The 19556-nt window shown below is 45.5% G+C and overlaps 1 protein-coding gene across 2 annotated transcripts in view; it reads left to right on the forward strand.

Moving 5' to 3' along the window:
• Positions 1 to 19003, forward strand: part of Dcun1d4 (defective in cullin neddylation 1 domain containing 4) — a 74017-nt gene extending 55014 nt beyond the window's left edge. For both annotated transcript variants that reach the window (XM_057772370.1, XM_057772371.1), the window contains 4 exons: positions 3483 to 3591; positions 13785 to 13889; positions 15602 to 15704; positions 15876 to 19003. In XM_057772370.1, the coding sequence (XP_057628353.1) occupies positions 3483 to 3591; positions 13785 to 13889; positions 15602 to 15704; positions 15876 to 15931 (373 nt within the window). In that variant the 3' untranslated portion in view covers positions 15932 to 19003. The remainder of the gene's footprint in view (positions 1 to 3482; positions 3592 to 13784; positions 13890 to 15601; positions 15705 to 15875) is intronic.
• Positions 19004 to 19556: the final 553 nt, after the last annotated feature.

Below are 19556 nucleotides of genomic sequence, written 5' to 3' on the forward strand. Positions count from 1 at the left end.
TCTCATCTCTGCCATCCTCGTTTGGGTCCTGACGTTAGGTCTAAGGTTAGACTCTCAGCATCTCGACTCTTCCTGCCCCCACACTCTTGAGAGGTTCCCAGAGCTGTGGAGAGTACAAGCCTGACCTCTCCCGTGGTGGGAGGACTCTCCATGGTGGGCTCTGTTTGTAGGACCCAGTGTGAAGCCTCGCACAGGGGACCATGGGAGACTTGAAGGTCTGACCCTACCTCCTCCTCTCCGTGTGCACTTTCCCTCTGTTTATCTTCTCTAGCGCGATGCATTGTTTTTAAGCTTTAAGACCTGCCATGCTCCATTTGCCACTGGTGCTTTGCACCTGCCATCCCTGAAATCTAGAGAACCCCACTTCTCCAGAAACATGCGTCTTGTTCTTGAGTATTTCTCAGCTTTCATGTTAGTCCCTTGAAGAAACTTTTTTCTTACTTCTAATTTTAATATTTTATTTTTTGACACTGGAAGAAATACGGGAATTCTAGATTGTTCAGTTCTTGAGAAGTAAATCCTCTAGTTTTGGGATTCTAGACAGTATATTTTAGGAGAGAGATGCAAGACTCACTTATATTTGTACTTTGCCACCAAAAAAGAGCTTTTGCAGATTTTACTAAAAACAAAGTAGTGTGCTGTATTTTAAACTATATTATAGTTTTTAAAGTAAGCACTCATTTGATAACAATAGATTATATAGTATCTATTCTAGCAAATAAATAAAGGCTCTGCAGAGAAACACAAAAAGCCACCCTCTGCATCGGACAGCTTTAGTGTTGCTGTGGAAAGGGAGTTGGTGTGTGCAGGCACACGGGTCACTGTGCATGTGGAGGTCTAATCTAGACAGTCAGGAGAATGAGCCGTGGTAGCCATCCTTTTGGTTTCGAATGAGTGAGTTTATTAAGTATGTCATAGCAGATGTAAGTAAAAAAAAAAAATAAGTCTATAGTAACAAACATCAGCAAACTGGGTGTGCAAACCATCCTGCGGGATTGACTGGGAAAGCCATTCCCTGCCCGCGGAATTCCTGATAGACAGAATCCCAGGCAGGGAATACCCCTTGGATGACACTTCCATAAACAAAAACAGCAGGAAAATTAAGTCCGGGGCTTGCACAACCCAGCAGCATTGCTAGAGTTCCTGATTGGGTGGTCCAGGCAGAGCAGTGTCCCTCTGGTGGACTTCCAAGTAAAAGAGCAAACAGAGACCTCATCAGATCTTCTGGAAGCAGACTGGATTGGAGAACTGAGGCCGCCAGCTGGAGTCACTCGTCCACCTTGAGTTGTGTCCTGTCCTGAACTTTCAGCCTCTCCCTGGCCACCTCCTCTCCCTGACTTCAGGCCCTTTTATATTTTAGGGTACCCCGTGGTAACCCTGGTGGAAGGAAATGCTTTTTGCCTTCCAGCACTTTTTATACTTGACCTGTTCTGTTGTTCTGCTTAGTCCCTGTCACAGTTGGGGGTGGGCAGGCGCATCCATGCCCCGGCAAGCATGACTCTTGACATAAAGTCTGTTTGAGTGAGGGCTGGGACCAGAGGAGAGTCAACCCCTCTTCCAGAGCCAGCTTCTCAGTGAGTTCAAACAGTACAGGACAGCTCTCCAGTAGAACACAAGGTCAGAGGAGGACTTTGTAGTTGATTCTTGGTGATGCTAAGTGAGTTCTAGGGATAGGACCTGGGTCATCAGACTTGTGCCACAAGTGGTCCACCCCCCCCCCCCACCTCCCCACCAGCCATCCTGTTGGCTTGGTTCTCATCTTTAAGGCTTATGTGTTGCAAAGAGAAAGTTAATTTGTAAAAATAACTAATTAGCGTGCTTCCTTATCAAAAGTATAAACACTGTCGCTCACTGGTAAAAACACGTTGTCATTGTTAGGGCTCCCTGGAGAAACAGCTGTTTTCAAGTCTGGGGCTGGAACATTCTGTGCCAGAGAGCAAGGAAGTGCTCAGAGATTGGTAGAGGCATGTCAGGAGGATGCAGACATGGTCAGTGACCCCCCTGTCCAAACTGAGACTGTTTGTGTATTGCAGAGAATAGAGAGAGCAGCAGATGGAACCTGCTCAGTGAAAAGAAACGGCACACTAAGTCCACAGAGAGACAGAGAGGACGGTGTAGCCCAGAGCTCCTCAGGGTCGCAGGTCAGGAGCTGTTGCTCTTCACCTTTGGGGGTGGCCCTCGCAAGGCTATCAAACAGCTGTGTGCGGATGAGTTGGGGTGTGGAGTGACCATCCAGCCCCGCTGCCCGTGTTGCACTGGGAGAGGCCTGGGAGATGACAGAGGCTGGGGTGGGGCACAGGGGTGGCACTTGGAGTGACTACCAGGTGCATTCACTCTGGACTATAGGATAGCACCAGCTGAAGGCATGAGGGGTCCTCACTGATGTACCCGAATGTCACTGATTTGCAGTCTAAATCAGTATCACTACGCTAGTCCGTCTTTCTGATCTAGAAGTGGATTTACAGCATACTTATGGGGGTGTTGAGGCATCAGAAAAACAGCAAGTTGGAAAAAAACCTGATGAACTGGGTAATCAACAGTCTTGAGATGTCATCACACAGCTCACTTTGTATTTTAAAGCTAAGAAAAGACTTTGAGATGGACACTCCGGGGCTGGGGAGAAGACTCGGTTGATTTGCTGCACATTGCAGTAGGGTTGAGTTGCTCCTCAGACCCCATATAAAAAGTCAAGCACAGTGGCATGTACTTGGAAATCCGGCACAGGGGGATGAAGACAAATGGGTTCCCTGGGGCTCCCCGACAAGCCAGTCTAGCTTACTCAGTAGATTCCTGGCTAGTGAGGCCCTGTCTCCACAAGCAAGGTGGACACCTGAGAAATGACAACTGAAGCCACCCTCTGGCTCCTGCATGCATACACATATGAACACACAAATAAATACTAATTGGGGAATCCGATGCTTACTCCTCCCCCCAGCCGTACAAATTGATTTCAGCAACAGGGAACAGCTTGATGTGGCAAGTCTCCTCATGGTATGCCCTGGAAGGACATGGGAACACAATGCCATGTTCCCATCAGCAGCACGCATAACCACGGGGAAATTACCTGACAGAGTGACAGGCTACAGAGACAGCTAGAATGGTCTCTAAAGCAGCGACAAGGGCACTTTGTCAAGCAGCTAGCGATGATCCAGCTTGTGTGCTTGCTAGCTGAGAAACATTGGCAGGACACCGAGATGGCATGAGGGTTGATGGGAAGTGGCATTGAGGCTTTCAGGTGGCACAGCACAGGCGCACGCATGTGAGAGTGTAAATGTGAAGGGTGTGTGCATGTGTGCTTGGTTGCTGTGTATCCGCGTTCCTATGCCTTTATCACTTACTAAAGAGCGCAGAGAGCAACTGGTCATGATGGACATAGTCCAGCTTCTGGCGTTTTTATTCTTTTGGTTTTATATTACTCCAATTTTAAAAAAAGCAAGCAAACACCCACTCAGGTTGTAATTTGCCTTTATTCTGTTTCCTAGATGTGACACAACAGAAAAACTCAGAGCTACTTTGGATTACTTAAGATCATTATTAAACGATACAACAAACTTTAAGCTCATTTACAGATACGCGTTTGACTTTGCACGGGTGAGTTCTCTGGAACATGTCCAGATGTCCCCCCTCCCCACCCCTCTTTTATTGCCTTTGGAGATTTGCTTTTTACAAAGACCTTGAAAAATTACTCCCAGGGCATGAATAGGTTTCTAATGCTTTGAAAAACCGATTCTGGGCAAAGGTGTGTGTTAGCTAAAAACTTCAGTGGCAGCCATTCCGAAATCTAGCTCCTGTGCCTGGCTGAGGCACAGCTGTGTAGGAACACGTGATACCAGAACGGTCAGATAGGTTTGAAAGGCTGTCCCTTCTCACACCACAGACCTTTGTCCCACGAGGGACTAGAGTACCGATCAACCTAATCCAGTCTTGCTTGGAAACTGTTACTGTATTTGGAAAGAATGTGAATTCAAACCAAGGCTGATTTCCTGTTTGTTTCTTTAGTGATTCAAGTCCAAGTTTGTGGTGTTCCCCGGGGTGGGGGTGGGGCGTGGAAAGTCTGCTGTATGCTCTCGGAGACCCGCCCACAGCCCTGGTAATTGTGCTTTATTCCAGATTAGTGTTTTCTGTGTGTTTGTATGTTTGTTGGGTTCAGATGGCTAGACTTCACTCGACTGCTTTCATAATAGTTCTGTTTGTTTTTTAGTAGTGAGGAGGGCTTCTTCCCGTCTCTGTGCTCTTTTTATTCTTCAACTCTTTGGCTTTACCAGTTTAGTACCAAAAGTGTATTCCATGGTGAATTATAGTTTGTTTGCAGCGCTACATTAGTGCCGCTCTGTGGAGCCCTAGTTCTTGTCATGCTGCCACCCAAGTCACCGTGTGCATGGAAATAACGCTAGAAATAGAGAGATTACATGTAATGTTTGCCGGAACGGCATTTATGTAATTATATGTAGGAGGTAGAGGCCAGGTACCTTGACTGTCCTGGAACTAGCTTTGTAGACCAGGCTGGTCTTAAACTCACAGAACTCTGCCTGCCTCTGCCTCCTGAGGACTGGGAATAAAGTTGCACCACCACCCGGTTCCCCTGGTTCCCCTGGATTTTTATAATACGTGTCGAGGTCTCTTCAGGAATATCCTAACTTTCTGCACACAAGTCAACTCTTTGTGACTTCCCGCTTAGGTGTTAGAATTCTCTTAGCTGCCCTCTTAGATTCATGTCTTACCGCTTCTTCCTGGCTTCGTTCATTCTGGATCAGTCCCTGTGGCCCACCTGGCAGGAGCTCCTTGGATCTCCTCTTTCTTGGTGCTTCCAGACCACCTCTCATGGTCAATGTCATGGTCTATATACATGGTGTATGTTAGTATGTGCATCCTTTTGCCCCCATGACAACCAGGTGTTTAATCCATGTTATACAGGAGGTGGGCCAGAAGGAAATGGAGAAATTGACCTCTGTCATGCTGTTAATAGACAGTAGATTGCACTGAAACAGAAGACTTAACAGAGAACTTGAATCTGTGGCTTCCTCCAGCCCCAAATAACCATGTCCCAAGCTGCTTGCCTTGTGATGTCACTGTGATGTTGTGGTGTTGCCTGACCATCCAGCCTGTCTGCTTTCTGCTTCTGCTTATGGTCAGCCGTTCTGCTCATGGTGGGCCATTCTGTTCACGGTGGGCCGTTCTCCTCACGATGGGCTGGTCTGCTCACGGTGGGCCGTTCTCCTCATGGTGGGCTGGTCTGCTCACCGTGGGTCGTTCTCCTCACGGTGGGCTGGTCTGCTCACGGTGGGCCGTTCTGCTCATGGTGGGCCATTCTGGGCCGTTCTCCTCACAGTGGGCCGTTCTCACAGTCCTGTTGTGCTCTTACATTTCTACACATCTCCAGGGCATCGGCCCAGCCACTTGCAGCCTCCTGGGCCAGTGTGTCCTGCAGGATTTGTGTCACAGTCACTTACACAGCACCAGTGATTGCTTGATGTGCCATTGGGGTTTGGGTTCAGGCTCTTCATGCTCCCAGTAGATTGATGACCATGAATTTTATGTGTGTTCAGTAGAGTTCTTTGCTTTTAAGGAACATCTCAGTAGATACTGGTGACCTTTCCTTTTTATATGATGATGAATACCAACTACTCATATTTTATCATTTAACAACCAAAACAATTCAGTCCAGCCTGAATATACGCTAAGGCGAATTTATTAATAAGCCTTTATTTTGTTTAGCTATAGCCTATGAGTCTGTTGTAGGCACCCAGGTTGATGCTGCTTCTGAGCTCTTTTCTCTTGTGCAGACCAGTCTCTAATACCGAACCAGACTTCCTTAGCAATCCTTTTAGGACAGAGCTGCTGTGGAGGAAGAGGAGGAGGAAGTATAAGAAAAAGAGGAGGAGGAGAATTTCACTAAGATTTTGACTTTGCCTTCAATTTTGCAAGATGCTTCTCTGGGTACAGACTCGGAGACTGACACTTTGCCGTTCCTGTGATGTCTTTCTGTCATCTTCAGCACTGTAGCTTCTGGTGTCATTCCCATCTTTATTTTTTTTAGCATATTGTGTGTTTACTGAGATAGTTTTTCTCTTTTCTCTGCTTTCCAGCAAGTAGTCAATGATGCTCTGGCACAGTCCTCCTGGTTATTGTTCTGATTGGGATTTGTTGGGTTTTTTGAATCTGTGGGTTCATAGTTTATACTAACATGGAAAATCTTTTAAGTGTTACCCTTTAAATGTATTTTATGTTCTGTATCTTTCTTCAGTTACAAGATGTTTGTTATGTTTCTTGATACTGTTCCGCTGGCACTGATAGCACATTCTGCTCATTTTAAAGTTTTATTGCTGTGTCTTCTGTTATTTATCTTTTACATTGTCCAACCTCCTGTTAACGTCTTTCATTGCAGAGACTATTTTTCATTTCAGAAGTTCCATTTTTTTTATGCCTTCCATTTTTCTCTTCCTCAGGACAGTATCCTTGTGCCTCCTAAAGCACCTAGAGTTTGTTTACTAGAAACACTTGACAACTTTATCTGCTTTTTCCAGTGTCTTCTGGGTGCTGTGTTGGGCACGGTTCTCTTAATGGCTACTCTTGCTGTAGGGTGTGGTCACTGCCCTGGTAGTTGCCTTGGAGCGTGATGTGAGTTCTGTGTTGGCTGCCGGGTTTGCCTTGCCTTGCCTCTGCTTGGAATCGGTGTGACTTTGAAGGGGTGGTGCAGAGCCTTTGTCCTAGCGGTGACTTGGTGTGTCAAGGCAGAGCGTGCTCATGCCCAGCGTGGGCACTTCCCAGGCTGGCTGTGGAAACCCCCCCATCTTCAGTCCTTGTTCCACTCATTTTCTCCTTAGTTCCCATAGTCCTTCTGGAGACTGACTGCGCACAAGAAGTGTGTGGCCAAAGACCAGAGGAGACGGCTCTAGAGACTTCCAGCTCCTTTCCTTCTTCAGCCTCCAGACTTTTCTCTAACGCAGGAAAACCCTTGAGCTCTGATTGAGTTTCCTTTTCCTTTGCTGGGGCCTGGAAGCCTCCACAGTGAAGGTGTCCTGTAGGGCTTCCCCCGTTTCCTCATGGGAAGTTAGGGTCTATTTTCAGAGTGGGAGAGCAGGCACTTCTGTTTCCTCGTGGGAAGTTAGGGTCTATTTTCAGAGTGGGAGAGCAGGCACTTCTCTCTCCTTTCAGTTTCAGAAAACAACCAGGGTTGTTTCTAAGTGAAAGTAAAGTCTGGACTTGGTTGACGGCAGAGTACAAGCTGTATCAGGCTCCCTGCGACCACCAGCTCCCTGCCGTGGCTCTGATACTTACTGTTTGCTATGACTGTTCCACCTTAGCTTAATGCTTGTCCCACCAACTCTTATCACCTGTTTCTCTTCATTTATGTTTTACCTCAGGGCTTTTTACTTTCTTTCTCTCTGTCTATTCCATGTCTGTCTGTCTGGAGCTGGGCATCTCCTTCTCTTTCTCCCTTCTCTAGTTCTCTGTCTCTTCCTCCTACTTGGCCTACTTCCTCCCACAGCCCCGCCTATCCCTCCACTGCCTAGCTATTGGCCATTCAGTTTTTGTTAGACCAATCAGGTGCCTTAGGCAGGCAAGGTGAAACAACATATTCTATATAATTAAACAAATGCAGCATAAACAAATGTAACACATCTCTGCCTCGTTAAATTAATATCCCATAACAACAAACCTCTTTCTCCTACTGTCTGTTTTTTTAACCTACTAGAAAAATAACTCCAAGGAGTAATAATTAACACAACAGATCTTTTTTATTGCAGTTTCAATGAAAATTGAAATAGTCAACAATGTTAATAGTATCTTGAATATTGAAAAACAACTGTATATTAAGTATTGAGTGGTACTTTAATATACTAGAAAGGGACTATAGTACAGTGGCTCTCAACCTGTGGGTCGTGACCTCTTTGGGGTTTGCAAGCAACCTTTTCACAGGGGTCGCCTAAGACCATTGGAAAGCACAAGTCTTTACACTGTGATTCATAACAGTACCAAAGTTACAGTTATAAAGTAGCAACAAAAATAATAATTTTATGGTTGGGGGTCACCACAACATGAAGAACTTTATTAAAGGGTCACAGTGTTAGGAAGGCTGAAAACCATTACTATAATATTAGAAAATGATAAAATGGTTCTTCTGACATCTCTTCACCAAAATCGGAGTTCCAGGGGAATCATTCTCTCACTTTTAAAACTTGACTCTGAAGAGGTAGTTCATTAGCCTGCTTGTTCTTGCCCAGGACCTGGGTTTGGTTTCCAGAACCCACATGGCAGCTCACAGCCCTATGACTCCAGTTCCGTGGGTTCTGATGTCCTCTTCTCTCCTCTGAGGCCACTTGCACACATGTGGTACACATATATAGACACATGCAAACACTAATAGACATAAAATGTTTAAAAATAACATTAAAAATTTGCAGCCAACTAGAAATGAATCCAGCTATAAGTTTGTATTTTTTCCTCTGAGTCTCACTTTCCTGTAGTTTTGTAGATGTCATACAATTATGATGCTTCAGAGGTCTCCTGGCCCAGTCTTGTCAGTACTTGGTGATGAAGTAGTGTCAGACTAGAGGGGCAGCTGAGAGCCTTTGCCCTGCCAGTCCTTTCCACAGTGAAGCTGCCTTTCCTGACTCGCTGTGCTTGGACCAAGTTTGCCTGCTTGTGTGCCTGTGTGAGGATACCAGATCCCCTGGACCTGGAGTTACAGACAGTTGTGAGCCACTAAAAGGGTGCTGGGAATTGAACCTGGGTCCTCCGGAAGATCAGTCAGTGCTCTTAACGGCTGAGCCATATTTCTAGCCCTCCTCTGGGGTCTTATAAAGGGAAAAAATAAAGGAATAAAAAACACAAAGTCTGCAACAGTTCTCTTCCGTAACTGGAATTTTCTCTTAGTATTTCCTGCATAAGATTCCTCCTTGGTATGAGTTGTGTTTCTTATATAACTGGCACTATGTGGCCTCTTCCCAGTTGACAGTGTTTCCCCTCAGTTCCCTTGGGCTTTTTAAGATGGCATCTTGCAGACTGATCCCAAACAACTGGTCCTCCTGCCTTAACCTCCCAAAGAGCCGCAATTGCCTCTGCCACTGCAGATGGCTTTGGTTCCTTTGAAAAGGACCTGGTGAAAACAACTTGCTATTGGCTGAAGAAAATGAGATAGAAAGCTAAGTAGAGTAATTTTTCATTTTGATGTGAGACTGACAAGTGTATTTGGCTCTTTTATGTTCTCCCTAAGTGGAAGCAGGGTGCTGTGATCAAAGGCGGGAGGGTTGGCATTGTGAGTACTGAGTAGAATCTGGCTGCTGTTAGCAGCAGTGGCAAAGGCCGGATAAGAGCAGAGGCCATGAGTTTGCAATGTTGCCGGGGTCCAGCGTCCCCCAAGAGAGGGTTTCCTCCAACAGAGCCTTCCTGTCCTGATGCAAAACAGCCACGGCCTCGAGAGAGAAGTGTGTCAGACTTGGAGCCCAGGAGTTAGGAGGGGCCTGGTGGGGGATGCACTGAGGGACACTTGGAGGGAGTAGGCTTGGGACAGAGCTGGTCTGTGCAGAGAAGTGGGCCTTCAAGATGAGGAAGGCCGAGAGCAAGCCAGCCGGCAGAAGAATGAGTGATGGGCCTGTGGGGAGGTGTCTGTTTTCCTTCTTGACATAGGCCTTAGCATTTGAATGGAGGATTTTTATGGGCAGAAGATGCATGCATGTTTGATGGGAAAGGATCCAGTGGCAGGTTAGCTGGATACCGGATCGTACTGATCAGGGCCTTGGTGTCCTCTCCCTGTTTGCAGTCGCTGTCAGTCACTGCTGCTTAGCAGCTCTGCTTAAGTGATTTGGGAAGTTGAAGAGTTTACACACAATCAGCAGTACCTTCTCCCTCCAAGGACAACACACTGCAGCTGATTATGGATGCCACAGGCTACACTAGGTCTTGTGTTTAACAGAATTCTTGTTCACCATAAGCAGAATCTGCTGCGAACATGAGGATTTCCTTCTCTAATCTCCACTGAACTCACTAACCAATATATTCGCCTAGTTTCTGCACAACCCCCAACACAGACTGTGACAGCTGCCCCCACCCCCATAGTTTTCCCTCGTACCTCACTATAAATTGCAGGGAAAATAAGCTAGGTCTGGCTGGGTGAGAGACAGGATGGGGATAATAGGACCCTGTTGTCTACTCTCAGGCCTGTAACCCCCAGAACCAGGTTAGTTTCAGCTTTGGACTCTTCTGTGGGTACCCAGTTTGCTCAGCAGTTGCTTGTCCAGCCATTGTGAATATCTTCGTACTCCAAGCTTTCCTCATGTGGGCCAGGAAAGTAGTGCAGGCACCCGAGTGACCGCTCAGGCCTGAAACCAGAACACCTTGAGTGTGGATCTCCAGTTTCTACCACCTCCAGCTGCCACTCCCCATCCTGGGGATGAGAGCGATGTCTGTCCTGACCACGGTCGTGAGTTGAATGAGTTTGATTGTAAAGGTTGGAGATACATTCACAGAAGTGGAAGTAGCTGTGTGTCCTTCTCTGACACAGGCCTCAGGAAAGTGCCTCTGTTTGCCGAGGGCAGTGCTCACAGTAAGGGAGGGAGGCAGTGCCTGCTGGAGGCCAAAGTTGAGCTTACTTAAAGCCTTGCAAACGTTGTGATCTCTCTGTGCGCTAATGTTGTTGGCTCAGTTCTAAGCATAGTTCTTTTTAGTTTTAGTTTAGTTTAGTTTTTAGGTTTTTTTTTTCAGTGAGAGGGTATTTCTCAGGTTTTGTGACTGTACATGTGTGCCTTTAAAAAAAAATATTCTACTCAAAACCAAACCAAAACAAAACTGGGTTGTCATATCTTCAAGTTTCATGAACTGAGTCACAGTAGTGAAGATGTTTTGGAGGGATTTTTCTAACACTGTAACATTGAAGTTACTTTTACTTCCTTAAGATTCTTTGTTTCAGTTTGTGGTAAGGCCTTTGTGCCACTTGAGAAAAAAATAATTACCACACCTAACAAGAGGGTCTGCCCAGAGGTGCTTGACACAATCAAAGGCACTTAACAGCCCCCCCTCAGCAAAGCCTGATTATTCCTGGCGTCTGCCATCAGTGTTCCTTCCAGGCAGCATGGCGTCTTGGACCAAGGTTCTGAGGTTGAGGGCTGCCGGAGAGCTTGTGCAGCCGCTGTGTTTATTCTCTGAGGAAGATGGGATCCTGTTAGAGCGTGAGTGTGGGGAGGGGTGTTCAGACCTGCTGTGTTTCTGTTACTTGAAAATTTACTCTCTTGTATTAGAAAGTTAGCATTCCCAAAGCATTTGGATCTGGAGGTGGGTGTGAGGAGAGAGGAGAGTGTGCTTCCTTCTCCTCCAGCCCTGTTGTGCCTCCTGGGATGTGACCGAGGGCCATCTCTGAGCTGTCGCCTTCTGTTTGACCTGTCTGCCTCTGCTTCTCTGTGTCCAGGAGCAGTCACTCTCAGACCCATGGCTACTTGTGCTACTTTATTCCCTTACCAAGAGCTCTTGGATGACCCTGCTGTGTCCCTTGAACTTAAAAGGTGATTTAAAAAAGAAATAGAAAAAAAAAAAAAGCCCGTTTATGCTGATGACTACCTGGTGGCATCCTGGCAGAACCATTTTATTTGAATCAGGAGCTCCCTTACAGGTGTGACTTCAGGGACCGTTGCTGTTGCAGGACCCCCAGGAGTGTCTTTGTCTCAGTGCACGAGAAGGCTTTCGCTGTGGCCCTTCACCGTGGCGTTTCCCCGGTATTTGTGATGTTTACCACTTTGGTTACTGCATTTAGCCACAAGGCTAGCATGCGAACTGTTGGTTGTCAGGGAGAACTGTTCAGGTGGTGAGTGCATCCATAATACCTCTCTCTTGTTTGCTAGGCAGAAGATGGTGTTAGTGATTGGGAGCTGCTGGCTGCACCCTGCACAGCAGGAGTGAGCAAGTGCTGTTCCGCTGTCCTCCTGTGAGTCTCCTGCCCTCCTGCCTCCCTTCCCTCTGTGTTCCGGCCACCCAATGTGTGCAGCGCAACCTTCCCTGAGTAAAGCTTGTCGGGCAGTCACAATGTTGCAGAGTCTGTCCAAGTCTTCTGTACCTTTTTTTATTTTCGTTCGTCTCCTGTATGACAAGGCTGTTGATGATGAGAGAAGTCACAGGTAGTTCAAGACCAGATGAGACACTGGGGGCAAAGGAATGGTTATAAACTCCAGCGAAAGGGAACTTTGTACAGTGCCAGTGTGGTCAGTCGGTGCCGAACACGATTTTGCTAAATGGTCTTTGGCTAGATCTTGTGGTCCCACATGTGTTTCTCAGTAACTTACTAGTTTTCTTGTGGCTTGCTTCACGGCACAGTGCATTGTTGCTGTCTGCCACATTCACTTCTCAGGCTAAGCGATGTTTTGTATTTACTTCTGCAGTGCTCATAGAAGCAGAAATACAGCACACCTTCCGGGGTCAGTGGAAGACTGCCAGTCTTTAGGTCACCTCTGCTGTCCTCTTCCCCTGACAGAGCTAGTGCTGCCAAGACATGATGGACCGTCTACTTCACCAAAGGATAGGCAGAGGACATTGTATAAAGTAGCATGCCACCCCCATGCACAAAGAGCTGCCACCGGGATGTCTTCCCCCGTCACCAGGCTTAAGTTGCGTAGCCGTTAACAGGGAAGGGTGGTGCAGTGCTGTTTGACCTGGCTTGTTTGTGAACAGCTTTGTACTTAGCGACTATGACCAGAAGCCTTTTTGAATGTCTTTCCTAAGTGGCTTGTTGAACGAGCCTCACATAGCTGTATCGCTTTAATTCCGCTGGAGATCAGTGGCACAGATGGGAAACTGACCATGTGCTAAACAGCACTTGTGTCAGAAGGCACATGTGGCCAAGGGTGGTTGTAGCGTGGTTCCCTGATGTGGTGAGGTGAGCACTGACCTGCTGCAGTGGATAGCCAAGCACCTCTCTCCCTGTCGTAGACACGGCCGTCCTCTTGCAGACTTCCCCTCCAGGTGATGGGCCGCAGGAAGGAGCGCCGTAGATGTGTGATTGCCTCCTGGGTTTGAGAACACATTTTTCCCCTGTAGGAATTGACCGCTTAAGTTTTAGAATGGAAATGTGTAAGAAAAATATAATGAGAAGTACAGTCTTAGAAGTAAAAGTGGAGTAAGCTTACTTTGTGTGTGCACGAGGGCTGTCTGCAGCTTCCCACAGTCACTAGCTGCTGTCCTAGGAGTCACACGTGACCCCGCTAGGTAAGTTCTGTGGAACTGGAGACCCCGTTGCCCTAGAGCAGGTGCATGAGCATGGCTTCCGATCGGGAGAAATGCTCCGGGGCTCCAACCCTTTCGAGAGCTGCATAGAGTTCCAGTATATTTAGGAGGAAGAAGAGTATTTACCACATGAAGTAAAGCTGTAGGAAAACTGAGTCTCTGAGGAAAGCCACTTCTAAGCTCTTAAAAGCAGTCCACTTGCACGCCCCTGAGTCCACCTGAGGGCTTTTGGATCAGCAGGTATAACTCTGGTAATTATTATAATTTAGAGCAAGCAGGCTATGGTTTTTATTTGCCAAGGAAATGATTGTAGCTACTACTACATAATGGATTTGGCATTAGGGTAAAGTTATTCACATCAGTCTTTCTCAAAATAAACTTCTATGTGACATTCAAATGTCAGGCCTTCCATTGTGTTTGGCTACCATTTCCTTAGTCCCCTTCAGGGTTTTATGCTGTGTCATAAACGAGCTATTTGTTTGCCAATTTCTTGCTGAAGTGAAATGCATGTTTGAGTTATCAGAGTTTGTGATTTAGAAGCATCTGGCTTACTCTTGTTTTTGTTTGTTAAACAGGAAAAGGACCAGCGCAGCCTAGACATAAACACTGCCAAATGCATGTTGGGACTGTTACTAGGGAAAATCTGGCCCCTTTTTCCAGTTTTTCACCAGTTCTTAGAGGTACCAAATTTATTACTTTATGAAATGTGTGTTTGCTTGCTTAGGACTACCGTGTTTCACCTGACCATTTTATGTGATTTTTCTTGTCGTAACTTTCTGCTCATAGGAACTATGGTTGCTGACTGCTGTCAGTCAGCAGCTGCGTGTCTTGGAGTGTGTGCGTGCATGTGTGTGTGTGTGTGTGTATGCGTCCGTGTGTGCGTGCATGCACGCATCCGTGTGTGTGTGTGTGTGTGTGTGTAAAGTTGTGTGTATCTGAACAGTCAAGCATTCTTCTCTCAGCCCCATGTAGAGACCCCACTAGTGTTAGACTCCCGGCTCTTTGTAACAACAGAAATTGAGATTTACTTTTTTTCAGATGAATTTCCAGTTTTAAGCCAGCAGTAAATATCAGCCACCAGCCTCTCACTAAAATGAGTTTGTAATTTGTTCTTAACTACTTTCGTCTCCAAGTGCCTGGTGGAGTTCTTGGATAGTTGTGAGCACTGGATTAGGCGTGGCATCTGCTATGCCCCCCTCCCCACGAGAGCCCCTTAAACATGACCTTTGCTTTCAAGAATGATGTAGGATCTTTGAGAAAAAACGTGTCTTGCCCAGTTCCAACTCCTACTTGAAATAATCTCCCTTTACGACTTGCTTTATGTAGTGGTCCAGAAAGCTGAGCAACTGATGTGATTTTTGAAGATTGTCACTAGAAACCACTTGTGACTACTAACTGGGACTCCATAAGGCAGTAAAAGCTGCTCGCTAGTATAAGTACCCTTGATGTGAGGGTGCTCTCCCTGGGGTCTGTCCCAGCTTCTCTGTCCATCGCTGAGACTAAGCCCTCACTGTCAGAACAGGAGTAGGCGTGGTTCTTGGATGCAATGAGTCTGCAGTGAGTCTAGTAGGATTTGAACCTTCAGGTGAAGGGTCTTTGGTTAAAAGACGTGGCTCTGAGTAAGTTTGACATTACTCAGTTCCAGACACCTAACTGGCTGTTTTGAGACTGATTTTCACTTTTGTGCTTCAGAAGTTAAAGTCTGTGCTTTGCTCTTACCTAAGATTGTGTTTTCCTTTTAGAGGGTGAAAGCAACCCTTCCATCCCAGTCCATCTCTTGCCTGCACCCTCAAAACCATCAGCTTGACTCTGCCCTTTTAAGATTTATATTATTTTGCTATTTTTGATTTTATTTTTTTCCACAAGGATTTTTAAAATGTTAGCTTTGGATTTTGCATTTAAGTCTTTAGGATACTGTATTATTCCCCCTGTGGCAGGTTTCTTGTTTAGGAGTGATAGAGCTACCACTTCATGGCTATCCCAGTTTCGTCCATGATGAGACTGGAGGCCGCATGTGCATAGCTCTCAGCAGTGACTGCCTGACGCATGCCCTTGAAGTAAGCAGCTTGGCAGTGGGCAGGACTGTCGGGCAGAGTTGCCAGTGGGACCGACGCCTCAATTAGCACTTACTTTGTGCTTTATATAAACTATGTGGTCCTCTCATTTAATCTTCGCAGCGTTGCTGTGTAGTGCACGCTACTACTAGCTTAGGTGTGTCCTTATAATGATATTGCCATGAAAAATTCTACTCTTGCTCTGTGTCACTGTTTCCTAGACTGCTACTTCAGTTGAGTTAACCCTGCACGAACTTTCTTATGTGGGTTCATACAGAAACTGAATGCATCCCACTTGTTCATTTTTTGTCATTAACCATATTGCTTTCCCCCATCAGCAATCAAAATATAAAGTGATAAACAAAGACCAGTGGTGCAATGTGCTGGAGTTCAGCAGAACCATTAGCCTGGACCTCAGCAACTATGATGAAGATGGAGCGTGTGAGTACTGGCTGCTGGGTGATCCCTCTTTTGCCCCTCCCCTCCCTCCCGCTCTCCCTCTCCCTTCTCCCCTCCCCCCTTCCAGTTGAACCCAGTGCCCCATGCGTGTTAGTTAGGTGCCGTACCTCCACAGCACCTCCAGCCCTCACACTGCTGCTTGTCTCTCTCCAGGGCCAGTTTTGTTGGACGAATTTGTGGAATGGTATAAAGACAAACAGATGTCCTAGGACTGTATGCATAGCAGCAAGAGAGTCACTGTTACCACGGTTACGTCACCCATTAGCCATAAACTGCTGTTTGTATCGAAGCGCATGCTGCTTTTCTTGCACAGTCTCCCTCCTGCAGGGTGTTTTGGTGTTTGCAATTGAATGGGCCTCTCTGCTTGCAGTGTAGCATTGTTCTCTTGGAGGCTGCTCTGCAGTCCATTTCACACTACAGATTGGTGAATTGGCCAACGTCCTCACTGTGATTATGTGTACATTGCTGTTTCAATTTTGTATATGTGTATAAAATGAAAAGCTTCACCTAGAGATTATTTCTGCAAAAATGTATTGTAAAAATAATTTTGTGGCATATTTCTAGTCCCTTTTTTTTTCCCCAAATGAGCCAATTATACTTTATTTGGTCTCAAATGTAGCATTTCAGAAAATGTTGTAACTGTCCCCATGAGCAGATATTGCCAGAATTAACCTCATTGCTTCTGGAAGAAGTGGGAGTCATGACTTACAGTGGCACATGCCAAATCTGACTTGGTTTCCATGACAAGTTGGGTATTTTAAAGTGATAAAAAGTTATAACTATTTGAGCACACAGACATATAACATGCTACAAAGCATTTCTAACACAAAACTATATAAGCTTATGGGTTTCTTAAATTATTATTTTCTTCATTTTTTAAATGTTAACAATGTTAGTAGCTTGACCATAGTAAAATTGCTCCTTTTAAATTTTAAATTGAAGCTTAAGTTTCCCTAACCCTTTTGCTGTTTCTCCCTTTGTGTTCCTCTAGCAGTGTTTGGTCTGCTGAAGCTCCCTGTGCCACTGTAAGTAAAATGTCCTTTGCCACCCCCGTGAGCCTACTGGCTTGCTGGCAGTTCATAGCTGCAAAGCACTTTTAACTGTGTCTTGAGTTTCCAGTTACTCTTTTACAGTGTCTGTAACCTCCCAGGGTTTTGTTTTTGTTTTTGTTTTTTTAAAGACCACAAGTGAGAGCTGCTTTGTTTTCTGTCTTTGTTCTTCTGTGCTAGGCATTTCCTGGCAGCATGTCCATTGCAGGCAGTGGACCCAAAACCACCAGCATTGAGCTAACCCTGTTCACACTGGGACCTTTCCCAGAGGGGCCACTTGTCATTCCCTGAGTCACGTGTTCAGAAGGGTGATAGCCATTATGTGGATAAGAAAACCAGAGCAAACACAACGGTGTTTCTAGGTTTGTATTTTATGTCTTTCTTTTGTTTGTTTGCCTTGCCCCTCTTGAGGAAGTGTGTAGTTAACAGGCTTTCCCCCAATCATTTGGTGCTATGACTCACTCAGTCCCCGAAGTTTGTGAAAACCCATCTGAAGACTTAGCCCAGTAAAGAGCTAATGGCTTGTTTGCCGGGTGAATGGTGTAGCGGGGTAAGATCTGTGCCTGCCCAGGCGAGTGATGACCAGAAGATGTTGGGCCAAAAAAAAAGCCGTCTCCATTAAATGTGAACCTTTAAATGGCATTAAATGAGTGAAGCACACAGACAATGCTACCCTCGATCACTGTTTCAGTTCCTTTCCAAAGTGTTGCGATTTTCATCTTATTTCGTTCCCCGATTGAACCGCCAAAGACAGAGATGTTGTGTGTATATATCGTGTGCGTGCATATACAAAACCGGGATGTGGTAGAATGCAACTACTTGCCTTTTCCTACCAAATAATGAGGTTTAGTTTGCTGTGAAATAAACCAGAAGTTTTTTTTAAAAAAACAAAAAAGCAACAACTCAATATTGCTTTAGCTTCCCTCATCGTCCCTTGTCTGTAATCTCACAAATTAGTATCAGAACACAATGTAAGCTTCCTGGGAAACCACAGCTGTTGAGACTGCTACGTGACAGTGGGGGTCCCGTGGAGGGTGATTCCTTTTCAGGTGCACCCGAGGTGAAAGAATCACTCTTGAGTTGGATCAGCTGTTGATTGCCTCAGTGCAAAGACGGATCATAGATGGAATTATTTTAAATGTTGCGTGAGAATCTGGAGAATGTTTTAAACACTAAGCACAGCGATTCTGGGAATAAAGGGTTGTTACTAGGGTGAAAAATTGTATTTCATCCACAGTGAACATTTTGATGATAGAGACTCAAGTAACAACCCTCAGGATATATGGTATGGAAACCAGCATTCTGGAGGGGATAATCAATATTTGGAACTCCAAATACTCTCTAAACTGCCGTGAGAACGGAACCTCTGTGACTGCTGCTTGCCCTTGGTTTTCTCAATTCTGCGGAGCTGTTTTTAAGGGAGGCAGACCAAGTCATAAGACACCTTTTCTTGAAGAATTGCCAAGTCATGCAAGTTGAACGATCACCAAGAGCACTTAGGGCCGGCGTTGGAAGAAGTCGGGGGCCTTGGGGTCGCCAGTCCCTGAACTCCCCGCCTTTCCTCTCTTCACTTGTGTTCCAGCGTGCTGCAGTGCCCTCTGCTAGGGATACGGCTTGTAGATGTTTACACAGCACTAGATAGAAGTCAGCTGGCTAGATTTCCCAGGTACCCTGATAGCCTTAGGCGCGCCCCTTTTGAAGTATGAACTCTGAGTTCAGTATTTATAAGTCTAACTAGACAAACCTCTAGGTTCCTGTTTAACAAATTTCTATTGCCTCTGAGTCTCCACCTAACCATACTTTTGAAGTCTATACAGAAAGCTTTAAGAGTTTAGTTTGTGCCCTTGGTTTTTATTTTTTACAACTGCTAAAATACCTCTGTAAGCCTTATCGTTTATCCTTTCATATGTTGTATAAAATTGTATAGAATTCATTGACCAACTGATAATGTTGGGTATCTGTAAATGAGACCAAAATGTGGGTTGCTTTTTTTCATCAAATAATTTCTCTTGGGCGTTGCTGTGAAATGAACAGCAGCCAGCCTATAACTGTGAATGCCTTGTGTCGTCAGTATTTGCATTACATTCATGAAAGTGCAAGTCCTGTGACTCCCAGCTTAACTAAAACACTGTTATGCCACCTAACGAGCACAGCAAACTGGTTTAGGTTCTAATGGAATTGATGTAAAATGATATTCCATAAATAAACAGATATTTGTGTTTGGTTTCAGAACTGATTTTTGGGTTCTTTGTCCTCTTGGTTTCTCCGCCCAGAACATTTTAGGGTAGTTTAAAATGTTTTTTTCTTACAACCGTTTGCTTTCTACCAGACTTTTCTATTAAAAAATTTTTACAGTACAGGGGAATAATACAATGAACATGTATATTCCTGTTACTCAGACATATTTTATGGCATTAACCTGTGTGTGTGTGTGTGTGTGTGTGTGTGTGTGAGAGAGAGAGAGAGAGAGAGAGAGAGAGAGAGAGATTCTCTGTTTACATCACTTTCTAAATCATTTGAGAGTAAATTACATTATAAAACATCACACAGGCCGGGTGGTGGTGGCGCACGCCTTTAATCCCAGCACTCGGGAGGCAGAAGCAGGTGGATCTCTGGGAGTTCGAGGCCAGCCTGGTCTACAAGAGCTAGTTCTGGGACGGGCATCAAAGCTACAGAGAAACCCTGTCTCGAAAAACCAAAAAAAAAAAAAAAAAACCACACAGATTTTGGAATAAGATAGAATAAGATATAATCTATACCACTGTGTGTGTGTGTGTGGTGTGAT

This window comes from Chionomys nivalis, chromosome 6 (genome assembly GCF_950005125.1).
Source record: "Chionomys nivalis chromosome 6, mChiNiv1.1, whole genome shotgun sequence".
NCBI classification, from domain to species: Eukaryota; Metazoa; Chordata; class Mammalia; order Rodentia; family Cricetidae; genus Chionomys; species Chionomys nivalis.